The sequence below is a fragment of the Paralichthys olivaceus genome, chromosome 4 (genome assembly GCF_024713975.1).
Source record: "Paralichthys olivaceus isolate ysfri-2021 chromosome 4, ASM2471397v2, whole genome shotgun sequence".
Taxonomy (NCBI): domain Eukaryota; kingdom Metazoa; phylum Chordata; class Actinopteri; order Pleuronectiformes; family Paralichthyidae; genus Paralichthys; species Paralichthys olivaceus.
This window is the reverse complement of record NC_091096.1, coordinates 5,739,934-5,760,191: the sequence shown is the minus strand read 5'-3', so window position 1 is coordinate 5,760,191 and position 20,258 is coordinate 5,739,934. Positions and strand designations below refer to the sequence as shown.

Sequence of the window (20,258 nt, the reverse complement as noted above, 5' to 3'; positions counted from 1 at the left end):
CAGACAGATCTGATTGGTGTACAAAGAAAATCTCTCAGTGAACAGATCGGGGCGTCAAACTCAATCCCATCCTTAGCGAGGTAACAAAATGTGGTGATTGACGGCTGTGGGATTGCTCTTCAAGACTCAGAGTAAGAAGGCGATAGAGAGAAGGAGGGAGAGGGAGAGAGAGAGAGAGAGAGAGAGAAAGAGAGAGACTTGGGGGTTGAAAGGAGGGAGAGAAGGGGAGGAGAGGAAGAGGCGAGAGTCAGGGAGACGGAGCTGGGGGGTAAAATTGAAATGTCAAACTATCAAATGACGGCTGTCGACTCTGGCGTCTCGATGGGAATGCTGGGTAAATTCTCTCCCCTTGCTCCCAAACAGAGCACAGCTGTCCGTATGCTCCATCGTCTGTGTGTTTGTGTGTTTGTGCGCAGAAGTGCCCAGTCAGTGGGATGCAAACACACGTTCAGCTGTTCCCCAATTTCTTCCTCGCCGCTGCTGAACTGAACTCAATGCCAACTCATTTCTAACACGTAAACTACAGAGCAATCATGCAATGTAAGCACTCGTACTAAAATTCAATGCTAAATCATAAATATCAACATTTTAGATATTGTTACATTAAAGAGGAGGATGTAAAATGTTATGATAGAGTAAAACTAAAAGTATATTGACTATGACCGGGGGCATATCCAGTGGATTTGTTTTGGCTCGGCTGCATTACGGTACACCGGTAATGTGAGCTACAGGACCGTCCAACGCTGTCACACTCAGTCACAATGGGCCAGCTTATTGGAATTCAGCAAGTGCACAAGTGTGTTCACCGTGTGCCAGTGCGAGTGTGTGTCTGTGCGTAATTGCTCAACGCCACGCTGAGATGTCGGGGCCAAATCCGACAGTTAATTGTAGCTAATTGTGTTACAAGCTGGCAGGCGAGGCTTAAAACTGCAAGAGAGGAAGAGGAGAGGTAGCGAGAGCGGATCATGTTTACGTCGCTCGAGTGCTTATGGCTGCAGTCTCGATTGCCAAATTACCCCGCGCTTCACATAATCATACATTTTCAATCGTCTTTCTCCGCGCTTGTTGTCCAACAACGATGTGTTGTCGATGTTGTGTGTTGTCTGAATAATTCAAATGCAATTCAAACACTGATTCTAGGTTGTTGGTGTATAATCTTCACACTAGAGGGGGTCAGTTTCTAAACGTCAGATTTAAAGCGTAATCAAATACATTATACATATTATGTTTTACATCTCAGGTTGGGATACGAGGGTGAACACACACTGCTTATTTGCTATAATATGACCAGGAATAGATGTAGAGCAGAACATCATCATACCTGTATAGTGGTGATCCCCAAGTCCCGCCCTATCAAAATGCGTCCATCTATCAGTCTGGCAATACGAGGATCTTCCACCTGTGGATCACAGAGAGAGCTGAAAGTTTCAACCAGAAGTTTCATCAAATTTATAACTAATCTTTAGACTGAGTGGGGCAGTGGCGCAGCGGAAAACACTGTCACCTCACAGTTCGAACCTAATGGCCGACCAGGACCTTTCTGCGTGGAGTTAGCATGTTCTCCCTGTGTCTGTGTTGGTTTTCTCTGAGTCCACAGTCCAAAGACATGCAGGTTAACTGAACAACCTAAATTGATTGTAGGTGTGAATGAGAAGCATGTATGTTGGACTTGTGATGGTCTGACCACCTGCACCCTACCTCTCACCCAGTGTCAACTGGGATTAGCTCCGGCCAATATACGCAGTATTATTCCTTCAAAAACAGTGTATGAACACATGTGTGTATTTGTGAATGTATACCTTTAGCTGGTCCAGCACCAAGTGGGTGATATCAGCTTGCCAGTCTGCACCCAACATGTGAACCATCTCCCCTCCTGGATCAGAGGGTTCTGCCACAAAGTGGGTGAGGACGCGCACCAAGGCGTATTGGTACTGGAGAGTCAAGAGAAAGGCAAGTTAGACCTTCTATCAAAAACCAACAAATACAATGATACTGCACAGACGCTTAAACCAAGTGAAGCTAAAGATGAGATGTTTAAATATGATTTGAAAACCAATCTCATTATACCTGCAGGGTGCAACCTTTGCCCTTCCTCTCGTCGTCTTCATCATCTTCACTGTCTCTGGTGGGTCTATGAAGAGCAGAGGTAAATGAGAGAACAGAGGATGAGATTATCTGGTAATTAAATGTCACTTTTATACTCAGCTCCCGGTAATCTACAGAATAATCTCTGCTCCAAGTAACTGTCACTCAAAGAAAAGACACTCCTGTATTTAATCCAGATGTGACTGATTGTGTACATATTTACACATACAGCCATGTCTTTGATGAAACATTGCACAACAACTAACCAAATTATAAAATTTAAAACTGGACATGAAAGGCAAAAATGAAAATCCTATTTGAGCACAGAAATGATAATGATTCTAAAGTGAGGCCATCGAAACCAGCTGATCAGTCTGCTATCAGACCCTCGGTACTCGGACACCCTTCCATCCGAGGAAGCGTCATGTCCGAGTCCACCAGCAATGACAAGAGGCTATAAAAGTGGACTGAATAAACTTTTCTGCCGTGCATGAGAAGCAACTGATGTCAGATTCATCATTACATGTAACTCTGAGAGAAAATGACTTTCCTCATTGCATCCCAATACTGTTCTCCGGAAAATCTTCACTCTGCTCATTTCAAGAATAATTTTACTCATGTGTTTGAGTTTGACTTCTCTGTTATGTGTTCACGATTAAAGCTTTATTTATAAGCATTTTGCTGTGGTAGATATCCTCCATCATCCCTGACCGTTATCAATTATATTATTATGTGCTATATCGATTATATTATCATTATCCTGAGCTCACTGAATCTAGAAGCTGCTGTTTCTGATTATTACGAGACCGATTAAATTGTTTTATTTTCCTTGAATATAATAAAAGTATATTCTGTGTAATTCTGCAGCTGAGGAGAATGAACACAAACACACACACACACACAAATAATATTACAGAAAATATGTCTGTGTGGCCCAGTTGTGTACGTGTCTGTGTGAGATTGGTTGCCCACTAGTGTTTGTCTTTCAATCTGTGAGATAGTGGTTAGGGGAGACATAAGTGTGTAAGAGTAGTGTGCGTGTGCGTGTGCATGCGCTAGTTGGTGGCTGAGCAGAGCAGAAATTGGCAAAATTGAAAAATAGAAGAGAATAGCAGGAAGTCAGGGAATAAACACTACAACACATCTACTACTCACACAGACACACACACACACACACACACACAATAAAATGACCATGCACACACAAATGCACCATTAAACATGGGAGCATAGAGGCATAGAGGGATGTATGAATAGAGAAAAAAGGTAGAATGATTCTATAACCTGAGAAGAAGAGGGTATATACATGCATTTCATCTGATATTAAACTGAGTGAATATGGTGCAAGTTAATAAGCACTGTTATTAACGACCCTGAAAAATAAATTCGCTATTGTGACTGTGAATCTAAACGATGCAACCTTTTCCTTCCACCATATTGTAAATGTATATTGTGTACTCATATTATGAGTACACGGATGCGCCTGCATCTGTGTACAGGGAGAAAAATAATGTAAGCACAGAGGAAACACACTTCTGTAAAGACTCAAGTATCCTCTCAATCTTTAATTGTATAAATATAAATTGGAAGAAAAAACGCATTGAAACATATATATTTTTATTCAGCTCATACAACTAATCATTTAGTCTCTGAAATTAAAAACAACCAACAAACAAGGTTTTTCAGAGGAGTTGATTTAGAAACAGTGCACTTGTATAACAATAATTGTTATACAGTTACAAATAATGAACTGCAGCGTTCAACTGGATTAAAAACTGAAAGGTTATACTGCAGGTTGGATAAAAGATAAATGCTCTAAATGCTCTAAATGCACATCAAAAGTCCTTTACCACACACACACACACACACACACACACACTACACAGAACAGTTGTCACCCACCTTCAGTACTTTCATTATCTCCTGTTTGAAAAGTGTGTGTGTGTGTGTGTGTTTGTGTGTGTGTGTGTGTGTGTGTGTGTTTGTGTAATTCTCTGGCAATGATGCTAAAGCCATAATAGTTGTCATCAGTATAGCCAGGCAGGCCTTGACCTCATAGGAAATTATTGACTGGCTGGAACGACGTATGCTCTCTGGTCCATTCCCTAAGCGATATATCACACACACACATGCACACACACACAACGACAGACACACACATTCACACTTAGTCCTGCTTTTTCAGAAATAGACACATAAACGTATTACGATTTTACGCATTAGTAACTAAAACACATCAAAATGACATCTACGAGCTATTCAAAGAGGATTTGTGATTCTCGAAAAGTAAAACCTTTCGTTTCTTAATATTCAAGGTAGTAACTTGTATTTGTATGTTTCCCTGCTCGACTCTCTGCCTCAACACACCTCTCCATAACTAGCTCATCTCCTCTGGTCTCTAGCTTCACTCCACCTCCTGCCTCATCAGACTCGTCCCCAGCTCATTCTCCTGCCTGCTGGCCACTCGTCCTGCCCGGCTCTCTGCCCAGCTTTTTGTTCCCCTGCTCTGCTCGGTCTCCAGTCGACTGACCAGTCATCCAACCCAGCTCTCAGATCGACCCTCTCTGGCTCCGTCCTGCAAACTGCAACTCTCTCGCTTTTCATATTCAGTCGTTCTCTGCCGGGACCCTCATTTCCACGATTAAACTAGATTTTATCCCTTGTACCTCTCTTCAGCATTTAGGTTCACAGATTCAAACATTTCCTCATTGCTTAATATGCAGATTTGATTCAGTCATTCACTGCAGGTGATTCCTTGTAAATTCCGAAACAGCGCTGGAACATAAAATTGTTTTCTTACCTACAATGCTCCTTGTCATCAAGTCATATAAAGCCATACATTTACACCAGCGATATCTTTACATCTGTCCATTGTGTTGTAATTTCTGATGCTCAAAAGCCATCGACTCCTTGAACTCTTGATGTTGTTTTCCTCTGAATGGGCCCAGATCATTTGATAACTGTAATGTAATTCCCTTCCCTCATTCCCTCAGGTACGTTACCTCTTGTTAGTGATGATTGGAACCCTCCAGCCTTTGACCTGGCTCAGCTCGGTGTCGGACACATCGATCTGCAGAGGCAGCTTGGGAACCCAGACGGTGAGCTGCAGCTGAGCCGACAGGTGCAGGTAGGTGAAGTTGACTGCCAAAGACTGACGGCCGCGCATTTCTTTACCATTCACCAAGACCTGGTCACAGTTTGGAGACACCTGAGGAACAGAGCACAAAAGGGGAAATGAGATTGGTTGAGTTGAGGATATTTATAACAGACACACAGCAGTTATTTCTGCAGAAACAGATGCAGGTTCATAATGTGCTTCTGTAGATTTGCAACAAACAACATTCTGAGTGTAACATCCTGAGAAAAGTAAATAACATTCATTTTAAGACAAGAGTATAATTGCTTTCACCCGATAAAACAACCTATGAGAATACTCCTTTTCACTGCAGGTGAAATAGAACAGTTGTAAAAATATTCTGGTTAAAGTTAGAGACCGATACATACTCAGTTTTATGGTTATGCATTGAGATATTTAACAGCACATTAAATACACGGCAGCCACAGCTCTTTCTGAAATAGTAGGGCGAAATTTAAAGGGTTTGGAATGGTAATGTGTTTCTGGAACTCTTTTTAAAAAAAATCTAATTTGTTGAAACCCTCTTCACATAAAATAAATAAAGTCATCTGTTTAAAGAGAAAAAGCTTTCACGGACCAGTCTGTCTATGTGCACCCTGCTCTCACTGCACATAACCAGAGTCTTCAGCTGCAGAGACGTAAACTGCTGAGGCGCAGGTGAAAAGTCTGATTCTAGCGGTCGTCAGTCGGTGTGTATTCACGAGAGGACGTAGGATGTATCTGTTGAATTCTTTCAAACTGGAGCCTGCTCTTGCTAATTTGTCCAGGATTACTAACCCCGGCTTTGAGATACTTGTATTGTGAATTGTGAGTATTATAACTATGTTGCGGATTTGCTTTGACCAAAACACTGCACTCTACTGGTCTAAGCATTACATGTCCTTATGTTTACCTCTTTCACTTTTCATAGACAGTCAAATCTTTTCCTTGTCAACCTAAATGAACTCACTTAATGTCCTTAAAAGCCCCATTGCATGTTTTCTATTTCCATAATCATGGAAATGTGGTTTTCTAACAGTATTATTCAAATAAAGTTGATAGTGAAGTGTAAAAAATGTATGTAGACACTGGATTATTATGGTTGTATTTCAAGAAGTGGACAGCAGCCTTACAGTCAATGTGACAGGCAGAACAATTGAAAAAGCCTGGATTATGGTCACTTTCATTTCCACCCTCCTCACTCGTTCCGACCGTGTGACTGATCCAGTCGACGTTTTCTGGACAAATTGTCGCACATTTCATCAACAATAGAGGAAGGATGAAACTGATCATCACCCAATGAGAGGATATTGAGATGGTGATGGAGCTAAATGCTTCTATAGAGTAGAACAAATGATAATAAGTCAGAAATCATTATAATGTACCTGTGCAACATCATGACTCCTGCTTACATTACCCCATAACGCCAAACAGGACAAAATGGGAAAAGTTATAAAATCCTCTAAATGTGAAAAACAACAAACCAATTATGACAGAAAATTTCAAATTACATAAATCTCAGCAACTATGTTAAATATATTTATTGCCATTCCATCTCTCTCTGCCCCTCCCCCTTATTTCTGATTCCCTTCTTATCTTCACAGTCATTCATCCGTTTGTGGCGTGCACAGTATATAACTTACCCTTCCACTCTTTCACGTATCCTCCCTTTATCCCTTTTTCCTCTTTCATCTCTTCACGCCGCACTTAGCCTGCACACACTGTTTCTTTCCCCTCCTCCCTCTTCCTATATCATTCTCACATTCAACGTTCTCTCCTCTTGTCGGTATTTCTCTGACTTGTATATGTTCAGACTCTCTCTGCCTGTCGGTCTTAACTTTATGGGTTTTTCCATCTTTTGTGAAACTGCACATTTCCACGAGGTTGAGCCGTCCCTTCCTCTCAGTCCCACTTCATATTCACTCCACTGCTCTGGTTTTAAATGTATATGTGTATTTATAACACTATATTGCCTGGGGTACACTTCCCCTGTGTTTATATATACACAACAGCTCCTTCATATTCATGCCAGAAATTCACCAGCCTTGGCTTTTTTGTTTTAGTTCTTTAGCCTGCATGGTTTCTCTGAGGTTCTAACCATGTAAGCTCTTCCATCCCTTAGAGGGAGACCCAAACACTTTTCTCAGGATTAACTGGAAATGAAAACAGATCAAATACTTGCATTTTAGACTTATGTCAAAAACATGACTCAAATGGGATGTACTGCGTCTGTAAGCCGTGTTCAGACCAATTTACTTCTTTGTTTTGTGCTCTCTCTGACCACATACTATGGCGAGAAGTGCAGGACACTAACTGAGTGGATTTTGCACATCGGTACTCCAGCTTCCTTCCAGAGTTCAAACATATACAGCTCAGTTTAATCGGCTCTAAATTTCCCTTCTCAGTTGTGAATGTTAGTAAGAATGGTTGTTTGTCTTTATATGTCTCTATCTATGCTCTGTGATAGGCTGGCATTACATTTATTTTTGATGTTTTATTTAATAATTATAACATGCAAACTGAATGAGAGCCATTTTGGAGGAGAATCGATACACCAGTCTTCTTGCTCACTTGTGCACAAAAAGCATTTGAAGAGTAAAAGAGTAAACACTGTAAAGGAAATGTTCATCTTTTAACTTGTCTGGTTAGATTTTAAGTAAACATTTGGATTATGAAATATGGAACTCATGTTTTGCGTCACCTTCCCTGTAAATCGTTTTTTGCCCTCGGGCCAGATCGAGCTCAGAAAAGAAGTTCTTATTTTTTGTGATACATATAAATCAACACACAAGAGCAACACACACTTTGTGTGGTGTGACATTTTTTTCTGGCTTCCTCAGGAAACTCTTTGATCTGAAAAGAGGTTAACATTCTGTACATCAGAGCTAAACTGTTTCTCTCTATCTCTTCTCACCTTTTAATTTTTTTCCCTTTCTACTTTCTTCTTTTTGCTGCCGCTCCTCAAACATAAAAGGGAAGGTGCCCGGCCCCTCGCCTCTGTGCTTGCTATTTTCAATTTCCCTTATTTCTTTCTCTGCCTTTAACTTCTTTTACATCTCCCTCAACACTCACCATTTCCCTTTCTTGACCCCCTCTTCTGCTTTTTGTCTCCAACCCGCCCTCCCTCTCTCATTGCAGTCTCCCTCTTCATCTTCCTCTCTCTCTAAAACCTGATTTACCGCTTGTTAACATCAAAGGGATGTTAGACTGTTGGTGCCTCAAACTATTTCTCAAAATCACGTTTATATTCCAGGTGTAAATCAGTGTGAAAACTGTGCGAGGGTTCAGTTTCCATTGAAGGTATAAGACAGCAGAGTCTGAAGAATGCACAATGGTTCTGCTTGAACTGACGCGGAAGACATTGTCCAGGTCTATCATTTTTACAACACGTTTGCTGAATTATTTCTTCTCTATGGCTGAATGGCCGCAGGGGACATTTTAGAAAAATCAAGTTTGAGTTCATTTTGTCAGCATTTACAAAGTTTAAGGAAATTGTCTTTAAACTTTTAAGTTCAGAAACACAGTTAACAAAAAGTAAAATAAAAAAAAAAAGGATTACAGTTAGTCTGCCGCAACAGTAATTCTGAATTACTAATACAAATAACCAATGCAGGGGAAATCATGTTCATCAAGACATTTGAATTCATCCATAACAACATCCATGTGTTTCTAATGCTCAGATTATAATTTAAGAATTATAATAATTTAATCTTCACAATAAAAGGTAACTATTGCCATTTTACAAATAAGACAATCAATTATTCCCTTAAATTCAGTATATCAATAAATGATTTTCTTTCAAAAAATTTTATTTATTCAGTCAAAAATATGAACAGAAAACTACGAACACGTTGACTTTGGTGGAAATGCTTTTGTGTATAGATGGTTTTATACATCAGCTTGTGCTCTCTTTCTGTCAAAGTGGGATTTTGATTAAACTTTAATGTTTCTCAAAGAAAAACAGAGCAGAACAAAATTGAAATGTTCACAAAAGACGTTATTTTGTCCCCATAGAGTCTGAAGAAACCTTTGAGTATGAGAGACCAGTCACATTTGATTTGGAGAAAGATTCTCCTGAAAGTTAAAAAAAGATTTTAGATAAATCATGGATCATGAAACTCTTAACAATAAACAGGTTTTTATCCTTAAAAGATTAAATTTGCTATCACACACAATAAGAAACACACACACAGACACACACACAGAAAGCTGACCACAGTCACACAAAGACGCAAAACCTGACAAACAAACAAACAAACAGAACAACTGTGTTGGTGTTTCTGCAAGTAAAGAGCTGAGTTGGGGGTTTGAGGACACTGAAGAATGGATTTTAATCTCTGTGTTTCAGAGGAAGACAGAGAGAGAGATCGAGCAGGACAAACAGGAGCCGGAATGAGAGGGAGAGCGAAACAGGAAAAAAAAAGGTGGTGAGAAAAAGCAAGAGAGAAAGTAAAAGTGTGGATCTCAGCAGTTGGGACTTGTTGAAAACACAGAGTCCAGAAAAACTGTCTTCCCCTTCATCAAATACCACAAACACCACAACAGTGTAGAGACCTCCGTCAGAAAACTGCTGAAAACTTTACCTACGTCTCAGCAACAATTCAAGTAATAAACACAGCTCCACTCTAAAGTATGCACTGTGGCTGACACACACACACACACACACACACACACACACACACACACACAGGAAACTAGTTCGTATTCTGTTTGGTTTTTATGAAAGCAATTTTTCATTACTGCTTTTGCACAAAAATACTAATGTTTTCTGAAGTAAAAACGTTTGATTTCACCTGACTTGGTACAAACTACTCACTGGGACTTACAATGAATCTGTCTACACTTAGAGTAAGATGTTGACGGAGGAACCTCTGACCCACAAACCTCAGAATTGTTTCAGATGAAAATGAAAAGTTCTAATGTGTTGAGGCTACTTGACGGTCAAGTCTTCATAAGATGTGTGTGAACATGTTGCCTTTGAAACAATCCCACTTCATCCTGTGCACTTTCGTTGCTGGAAGGAACCTCTGCTTGTTCTTTGAATGTCAGTGGTCTTATCTTTTATGATATTATCATATCTGTGGTGTCTAAGTGGGATGGATTTCTCTAAAACTGATATAGGTGAGAATTTAATGCACATGTCAAACCAGAAATCACTCTGATCACATGATTATAGTTTTAAACATAGGGTGCACCTTGGCTTCATCTTACCTAAACAATAACCATGCTCCAGGTTGAATTTCTCCAGGTTTCATTGAGCTCTCTCACAATCTCGAGGTCTGTGCTACTTCATCAACTTATACTCAGACTGCAGGATGAGCTTTTAGCTTTTTACAAGCCTTTTTGTTCATTTCTCCACAGCCTGTTCAGGAGTCCCAAAACTCAACCACCCACTCACTCCCATTTAGCGTCTCTCTCCGCAGGCCAAGTCATTTATTTACATCCATATTCATCTCCCTTCAAGCCAAGTGATCCGTCTGAATTTACAGTCACTTCCCTCTGTCTTCCCTCTGTCTCTTACTCTCTCAGGTTTCCTCTATTAGTCTCTCTCAGATGTATATTTTCTCAGTGCAACACAATCCATTCATCTCTCAGACTCTCAGATTTCATCTCGCAGTCTTTTTCTCGGTGTGTTTCACACTCTCCCTCCTTCCCTCTCTGTCCATTGAAGTTGTTCTTTGCCTCGGGCGATACAATCCATCTGACTTTAAGAATCAGATCATCCAATCAGAGCCCACTCAGTAGACAGGGGCGGGCCCTGAGGGACACACTAACAAACTCTCTGATGGGATTAGACCTCCCACCTGTCTGTCATTTTAGAAAACCCACACTAGGCCAATTGCCTCTGCACATAGTTTCATATGTCTGTCATAGGGCTTTGCTTTCTGTACACACACACACACACACACACACACACACACACACACACACACGCACCCATTAGCAGCCTGTGGCCCCATATATTATTCTGATTTGGCTCGGATAATAGACAGCATGGAGAAAGCAGTTGGAAGGTGCACACACACATACACAGGCATGTTAGCAGCATATCACCAGGGCTGTCATTTTGAATTTGGAAAAGAGGGGAGTAAAATGCTCTCTAATGGCCATTTGCACTCTGCTTTTCTCCACAATAAAAATGTTTAATCAAGAGAGACAGAGAGGGAGAGAAAGAGGGAGGGAGGGAGAGAGAGAAAAAGAGTGGAACAGTGAGGGAGGGAGAGAGAGAGAGTTGGAAAGAGAGGGGGAGATAGAGAAAGAGGCACAAGGAGTGAAAGGGAAATACACACAGAATAGATCAAATGTACAGTAATGAAGCGATAAAGATAAAGGAGGGGAGCTAAAAGAAGTGACAAAGCAATCTGATCTGAGACCTGGTGAATGTATTTACCAGCTAAATAACTAAATAAACACTTTTGTTATGGTTTTGTTTTATCTAGAGCGAAAAAATAAGTTCAGGTAAAGCTCCACAGTTTGTGATAAAATGATACTTAAGTTAAGGTTAACATCTGGGTTTGGGTACAATAGGTTATTCGGGAACATTATGGGCTGAAATAATAAACCATTAGTAAAGGTGACTCAACGACTGTAATCAGGCTTAGAAGAAACCTGCAGTGGCTGCTGGGTAATGGGAAAACAGTCTTGAGGATCAATGTTTGATGTTAACTGACCATCTTCTTTGCCCTTGTCAAAGTTCCTGAGGCCACTAGAGGGCGTTGCCACTTGAACGTAATAATACATGTTACACTCACAATTATAAAGAACAGAAGAAAAATAAATGATGAAGTTAAGTATGAGATCTTGTTCCACTTCTAGTTGAATCACTACAATAAAAAAGAGAACGACTCCAGTTTACTTGTGTTTCTGGTCTTAACCCACTGATAGATTTATGCTCCGTTGTTTATACCTGCAGAAAGTTTTCATTACATTCTGCCTCTTGATGATACTCAGGGAATATAAACTCCATGTCTCAGTAACCATATCTGTCAGTCAATAGCAAACACAACACAACAGCAATCAGAGAGAATAAAGAGGTGGCTTGTTCCTGCGATTATAGTAAAATCACTATAATTAAACAAATTGGCAGCTTCTGCCAGGTAGAAATTTCACAGCCTGGTCAGATAATACACATTCAAAAGTTTACTCTAAGCTGTCTTATTTAATTAAATTAAAACTATGTTGTTTATACGAGCCTTTCTTCCTCTCCCCACAAAGACAATAAAGAAGTTTATAAAATCTCTTTTCAAAGTCGTTCCCTCTTTGACTCTTTGAGGTCTGCAGAGCTTTATGAAAAGGCAGGAGGGTTTTCATCACTGTGGGTTTTGTATTTGTGTCTGTGTGTGTTGCGGATACCGTTTTTCTTTTTTTCTAGAAAGTTCTTAGGCCCTATGTGAATTAGTATGCTTATTAGCATAGGGATATAAGTCAACACTGGCCCCAATATGTCTGTTTGTATGGCCCTATTGTGGCCTAGGTGTGTGTGTGTGTGTGTGAAGGGTGCTTTCTTAGGTGTCTGTACTTGCACACTATCTTTTTCCTGCATGAAGGAGATATTAATGTGCTACAAAACAGGCCCTTTTTTATAAAAGAAAGTTTGAATGGGATGAATGAATGTAAAGTAGGTGGTGCTGGCTGGTGGCTCCTAAACTCGATCGGTCCGACGTGAGCCACTGTACAGTCGCTGTTATCGTCTAAATGTGCCGTGGAAAGGTTGAGATTGTTGGAAAGAAGCCACAAATGAATTGAAGGAACAGAAATTAGTGCGTTTACGTGATAACAGCTGTCAGTCCAAGTCGGTGACGTCAATTACCGTTTCTATTAAAGGTAAGACTGTCCTCTAAATCAGTTTAACATAGGTCAATGTAAAAAACCACTTCTGTTGAATGAATTCCTTTGCCAAGGAACGTAGGATCACTGTGCTGCTCATACTACATGACTTGTTGAAGTCACACAATCTTTCACCAGGAGAGACCATTAACTATTAATGTCTGGTCTCCAAACATTTGATCACAAAAACACACATGAGAAGAGACGCTGAGTCTGAATCATCCTCCTGCTCTTCTGTCCGAGCCCAAGAGGAATCTAAAGGAGCCCGACCCGAAGATTTCAATTTTTTCTGTCCTAACCCGACCAAAGCCTGATGCAGTTCATGTAAGCTGCACATCTTTTTCCACAATTACAGAAAAATGCAGCTTTTAAAAATCAAAGGGCATCTCACCACATGTGCCTTCACCACCTCCATCTCACCTGCACTGCTGTAGGCCTTATAGTCGGAGTCTGTGATGTGTCAGCAAGCCTCTCTAAACACATCTTTGAACGGTTCTAACAACGACTGCTGTGTAAACGCTGATTTGGCTCCAATATGGTGCATTTACCTGCGACTTCCAAAAGGAGAATTGGGCTAAAAATCATGTGTGAACAAAGCTTGTCTCCAAGAGTCTCCAGCTTGTTATTTGTTCAACCTGGTGCCAATCACACCCACTTCTGCCAGTTTATCTTTTTCAATGTCACAGGACAATGATACGGTAACATTCAGTGTTTAGTTTAGAAATGAAGCTTTGCTACATTTGATTTATCTCTTTCTTTCTGCCTCTTGTTCTCATTCTCTGTTTCTTCTCTTCTCTGTGTTTGTGCTGCTCAACTTCTAAATAGGCTAAATGTGAGAGATGTGGGATGAGCGGGACAAAGGAGGACAGAGAAAGAAAAAGCTGCAGAGGCAATTTAGGAAGCAGAAACAGCATCAAACTGTTGAGGCATCTGATCAGGATGCCTCCTGGACAGCCTCCTCCCTGTGGAGCCAGTCTGGCTGCGCCCGACTGAGAGGAGGAGACCCCGGGGCGGACCCATAAAAAAAAAACGCTGGCGAGATCGCACATCCAGATCAGCGTGAGGCGGCCTCATCGTCCCCTGGGAGAAACCAGAGGACATGGTGAGGCAAAGAGCACATCTGGGCTGCTCTGCTGTTCATGTAACCTCAAGCTGAACTGGCGAGCAATGTATCAATGGCCCAAAGTTTCCCTGCACAGAGAAGACACAGAACCTGAGGTTTTATATGTCTAAAGTAAATACAATTTAAAAAATGAGGTTTTATTTATGCAATGTTGAAATGGATATATTTATGTTTTATGATGTGAGGTCTTATGCCCCCTTTTATCATATAAGCATATTAACAATCGATCATGTGTGAGCGTCTCTTCCTTTTTATAGACAAAACACACACACACACACACACACACCTGTCAGGTTTGGTTACACTTTGTACATCTCCCTTGTCACTTTATGTGTGTGTTTGTGTGTGTATGTGTGTGTGCAGCCATATACACACACAGAATACAACAGTACATATAAGAGATTCTGTAAAAACTTAACATTTAAACTTGTAACGTTTAAAATACATTCCTAAATGGATTCCGAGTATATTTTTCTTTTAGTATTTATTCATGTGGAAAATATCCAGCGATGCTCCAGGAAATGCAAAGTGTCACTAGTGCTTCTAGATGTTCGCAGCAGCGTGGCTCTAAAAGCAGTTAAACCCTGGGGCCTTTACCCAGTTTTACCTGAACAGCATTAACCACCAAAGTTTTAATGTCACCCACAAGAGAAAATATATCACGTGCACTTTTTCAGATCCACGGACAGTTTAACTTTGCTATGCGGTGAATTTCAGATCGTAAAAGAAAAAGAAAATGTGGCTTTTAATTTATTTTATAGATAAGTTTAAGGTCTGCGACTCGTTTGTAACAGGACCTGACAGGATGAACACTTTTCATGTGGATTTTGTGGGTTCTGGTTTGGGCAGTGAAATGTGAACTGGAAGTAGCTGCTTTGAACTGGTCAGAGGTGCATGTGACTGACGTCTTGTCGATGTATTTATAGTTACTATAGGTGATGATGGATAAATAGGAAGCTTAGTACAGCAGTCTACAGCAATCAACCTAGAAGAGCTGAAAAACAGATTATTATCATTCAATCTGTTCATCTTTCTCTCATCAACCTGTGTCATCCATAGTGCAGATTTGTGCACACACACTTATACACCCACAATGATGCTACTTATCATGGAGGGACAACACTGATATAACTCCCTATCTATAGCACTCCATCATTACAAAGACAGGCAGGTCACACACACACACACACACATAGACACAACCAACATGGCTCCCTGAGGGAATGCAAAATGGAGGCATGGCAACAGCTGCCAAAATGTCAGGGTGAGAGAGAGCAAGAGTGGAGGAGGGCGACTGATGCCCCTCACACACTGGACTAAAAAAACACTTGAGCCCCTTTTCCACTGGTGAAAAAACCCATTCACACCCACTAACATCTGGTGTTTGTCTGCGCTGGGAATGGGTACAATAGGCATTCACACCCCCGGGTGAAATAACCCTGCAGTAAACTCAGGATTTTATTAGCTCCAGCTGAGATCAACAGTTATGGAAACCTTTCACATGGGTGAACAGGTTCTCTTACTCTGGCAGCCTAGATGCTGACTCAGCACCTTTTCTGTGGCGCGACGTTGTGACGTACATTGAACTCGGGGGTGTCAGCGTTGATTGGTACATCTTGGGAACAGCGTGCAACACTGTCAGACGCAACACTGGCAGGAAAGTGAGTTGAGAGCTTTTTAGATTTCGATGTGTTTGAGACGTCGTTCATGACTCAATGGAAGAAAACACAGGAAGGTGAACCTCTCTACTGACAAAAAAAAAAACCTGTGTAAAACCGCAAATTCTATTGTAAAAAACACCCACCGACCTTTGACTTCTTTCTACTGTTAGTGACGTAAACATGGCACACAGTTAATTTTGTATTATTTGCTGCCACAACCGCTCTATTATCCTCTATCAACATTTCATTCATACAGTTGTGTTACTTTTTGTAGATTGGTTGTTGTTGTTGCTTGTTTTGTGGTTTTTGACTTGAATGGACTGACGAAGGCCTGTGTGCGTGTGTTTTTGTGAATCAGTGCTCGGAGGTGTAACACCTGGCACCACCCTACTTAAGTTATCAATACGTGAATGTTTGTGTGTTTATGAGATTGCTGCTGGTAATTAGCAGCTAATTAGTTATTGATTGAGGCCAGTATATTTTATGGAGGTGAGAGCACGAGTGTGACATGGGGCACAGTATAACACCTCAGCCATAATTTACCCTACGCTGGACACACATGCACACACGCACATATAAATACACCTTTCCTCACTCTCTCTTTATGTCTCACTCACTTTATTTCTCTCTTTACACTCGTTACTTGACATTTTTTACTCACTTAAATTTATGAAAATACTGAAATTTTCTGATTGCCATTTTAGACGATCATCAAATCAATCTTGACACTGGATCGACCATTCCCTCCAGTGCAAGAGTAAAAAACATACTCCATGCTTTTCAGCATTTACTCAAACATTCATGTTATAGAGTGATGGAATAGTAAAGACAATGTGGGGAATTCATAACATTTAATGCTCAACTCATAACTCAAATTTGTCCGGGTAGAGTGTGATCGACAGTTTTTTTGAGTGCCGGTAATGTAAAGTGATTTAACATTTGTAGATATACTTCTGAGCTCTGAATAATTCAATCTGAATTCATTCTAATATCAAACCAGTTCTGATGCAAGAGGATGCAAGAGAAATGTATGAAGGTAGATGTCTGGAGTCTTACTTCCATAACTCTGTTAAAGTTTTTCCACTTTTTATCACGTTTCTTTTATTTCCTGGAGGTTTTCGTCACTAGAAAATCCATTCAGGATTTTTCTGAATCTCATTGTGAATCAGTTGGGGTTTTAAAAAAATAGTTTCAGACTCCTTCAAGGTTGCGGCTCCCACAGTAAGGGAGGCTGTGTGGCTTTGGCTGCTGCTAATGGTCCAGTCTGATGCTGTGCACTTCAAATCACTGGCTATTTCCTAAGCCTGTTACTGCTTAATGGAAAATGTGTGAGTTGCACTGAGGTCAGGTTTAGGTGTGTTTGTGTGTGTGTGTATGTGTGTGTGTGTGTGTGTGTGCGTGTGTGTGTGACCTCTACCTTTAATCCACTTTACCATTCATTTCCTTTTTGGGCTTTCAAGTGACCCAGGGCACCAGGCATGATGTCCTGTTCCTCTCCCCCTCTTCCCAAATCCTGTTTAGGTCACTTCTCTTCATCACACATCCCCCCCCCCATCATTATGATCATTAAACTAAATTGCTTTTGGTTTGCAAAATACTTTTAACCGAAACCAAAACAAGAATGTAACTTCACAATCACATGTCCTGACATTAATGTGAAAATGTCACAATTTCAAGGTCATTTCGTCAAGTTCTCCATCCAGACAGGGCAGATGGAAGACTAGCCAGGTTTTTGGAACCCCCAGAAAACAGCAGATTATTTTAGTCCACAGCAACAATAAATTCTTATGAAACACTTTAAATTCTATGATTGGCCATGTGCAGGAGAATGAAAACACACGAGGCCCCATGCCACTAACTTTCTGCAAAAAGCTGAAGACTAGAACGTCGTAAGTGTGTGTCTAAAATGCAGGCGGGGGTTTGCAACTAAACTTTATTACTTTATAATTATAAACGTGGATGCACTTCTTCTTATAACGTCTTATAACAAAATAATTGTTTGTCGATTGGAAAAATCTGGTCCGGGTTTCTTGGGGAGAGTTTGGTTTGGCTTGATGCTGGGCCCCTCAGGTCCTTTTTTGCCAGGGGCCCCCAAGTCTATTGAAACGCTCCTGCAGCCACAGAAGCTCAGTGGACAAGTGATTCTGCATCTTTTTTCAGATCATTTATTGTGAAAACCTTCAACCCCTCAGTTTGATATTTATTATCATTTAAATGCTTCTGTTTAAACTCTAATCATACTTTAACATTCGCTGTATTTGCTGTTTGTTGCTTGGTAGCAACAAGCAGCAAATACGTTTTATTGCTTAAACTTGATGTACTTCATTAGTTAATTTGGGAAAAGCAAATTAAATACACCACTTAGCTGCCACATAACTCACAATGCAATGATCACGTTGTAACGCTTTGCATTACTCACAGAATTACACAGAACCACTGAGTTCAAACCTGAAAAAATAAATAGTGTAATTATAATTTATTTATATCCTTTCATAAGATTAAAAGGTGGCAAATAGACGGCATTCTTAATTTCATGCGGTAGCCAGAGGAGAATACTTACTTATCGACTAAGTGTGTACGAAATGGACTGTATATACACCTGGCAAAGGAGTTTAAACATCCGAGACATGATTAATTTTTGAATCAAGTTTTATCTGTTTTAATCAGCAGCTGGGCAGCAGCTCCAAACCTTTAATGCTGTGGCGAAGCACTAAGAATCAATTTATTTGCCAAGAGCAATAAATGTGCAGGAAATTGTCCTTGTGACTTTGATGCATGTACACAGACTCCCACAGCGACTTACAGTGAAGTACAGAATGGGACCTGTGATAGATTGACTTCAGATTCAGTGCAAGAGGACAGAGCATTATACCGAACTGTACATATATCACCCCGCGTATATTACACACTGTATACAATTTTATAGCCCACTCTGGAACTGAAAGACTGCAGCTATAGAGCGGGATAGAAATCAGTAGGTAGGTATAGAAAACACGTGCACAGATGTAATCATTTTAGTGAGAATACATCCGTTTTGATGAGATACGTTGAAGACTCGATGTGCGTCATTGAGTCAAACAGTAACTGGAAATGAGCTAAACAGAAATGACAGTAATAGTATTATTGTTAAACTCAAAGGGAGATGAGGGATTCGGTGTCGCAAAACTTTGCTTTTCAATTTTTTTAGTCATCCAACTAAATTTGATACGGCCTCTGTGCCGACTAAGACATTGATTACTTTCAAAAAAGCCAGGAAGAGGAAAAAGTTGCCTCATCAACCCTGATGGTAGCCTGATAGGATTTCGCGAAATGGTGTTCTGTTGCTTAACTCTATGTTTTATATATTAAAGGAACATTAACTTGTTACCTCAGCATGAAGAAAATGTTTTTCATTCCTTATGGCAGAAGAATGTGTCCCTGGGCCATCAGCCATCTCAACCGTACAGTCACAAATAACTCTAAATATATTTTCTGGCACTTGTGAGGACTCATGTTAATTAATATCATTATTATTATTATTATTATTATAGGAGGCTTACCCATGATTGTTACAGTTTCCTGTCTTAAAAATTACATGACACTAACCAAAGATAATTGTCTTGTGGGGACCAGCTCTTTGTCCGCTAGCGAAGAATGAAGTGGGCAACAATGAGCATTTTCCTCAATCACAGAGTTCTCAATGTGCTTTCAGACCAAACACATAGTGAAATATCCTGTGATGAGATGACACACACAGTCAAAGAGACAATGTGATAGGTGTGGCAATCAAGCGAAAGATTCGTGTGATGGTGAGACTGACCTTCACTGTGGACCCACACACGACAGCACTGGCTCCTCTGGCATTTCCACTACAGGTGCAACACAACAGCTGGAGTTACATCAGCTGGTGATCCTCATCTCCTCTTTTGCTGAGGAGACCAGGTGAGTATTTGCAGGTTGTGTTTACTTGCACAACATAAATTACCACAGTCGGAGCACTTAAGGATAAAGTGTGACTCCCAAGATGCATTTAGGTCAGACACCTAGAGCCTTCCAAAACAACCCAAGATTAATAATATACATTTTCATATGCAGAGTCACACACGATGTCAAACTTACAAACCTGTTTTTTACTGAGATAGACTTGAAATCATTAAAACTGGTGGGCGTTATTTTCAAATCACTTTTTACAGGTTTGCATTTTATTTGAACTTATGAAATGATATTTTATAGTCAGTGGTGATACTCAAGATTTCTCATGACTGAATGTATTGTATGTGACTTAAGGTCCCTTTCTTAATATGTAATTACTATCAATACATTTGTTGGGTTTCATTCGGTAAAGATGTAACAGTTGCTTCCTGTAAACCTCACCATTTCCTACGTGCAGCTCTCTGCAGAGTTTTGCACAAAAGCTCCAAACACAATGACAAGATTCTGAAAACATTCAGTGACAAACTCATTGATG

General features: G+C 40.4%; 1 protein-coding gene across 1 annotated transcript in view; it reads right to left on the bottom strand.

Annotated features, from left to right (window-relative positions):
* LOC109637034 (transmembrane protein 132D) overlaps positions 1-20,258 on the bottom strand; it is a 200,081-nt gene that overhangs the window by 6,972 nt on the left and 172,851 nt on the right. The window contains exons 7-10 of the mRNA XM_020099141.2: positions 5,088-5,293; positions 2,068-2,131; positions 1,800-1,931; positions 1,322-1,399 (exon numbers count right to left, since the gene is read on the bottom strand). Of these exons, the coding sequence (XP_019954700.1) occupies positions 1,322-1,399; positions 1,800-1,931; positions 2,068-2,131; positions 5,088-5,293 (480 nt within the window). The remainder of the gene's footprint in view (positions 1-1,321; positions 1,400-1,799; positions 1,932-2,067; positions 2,132-5,087; positions 5,294-20,258) is intronic.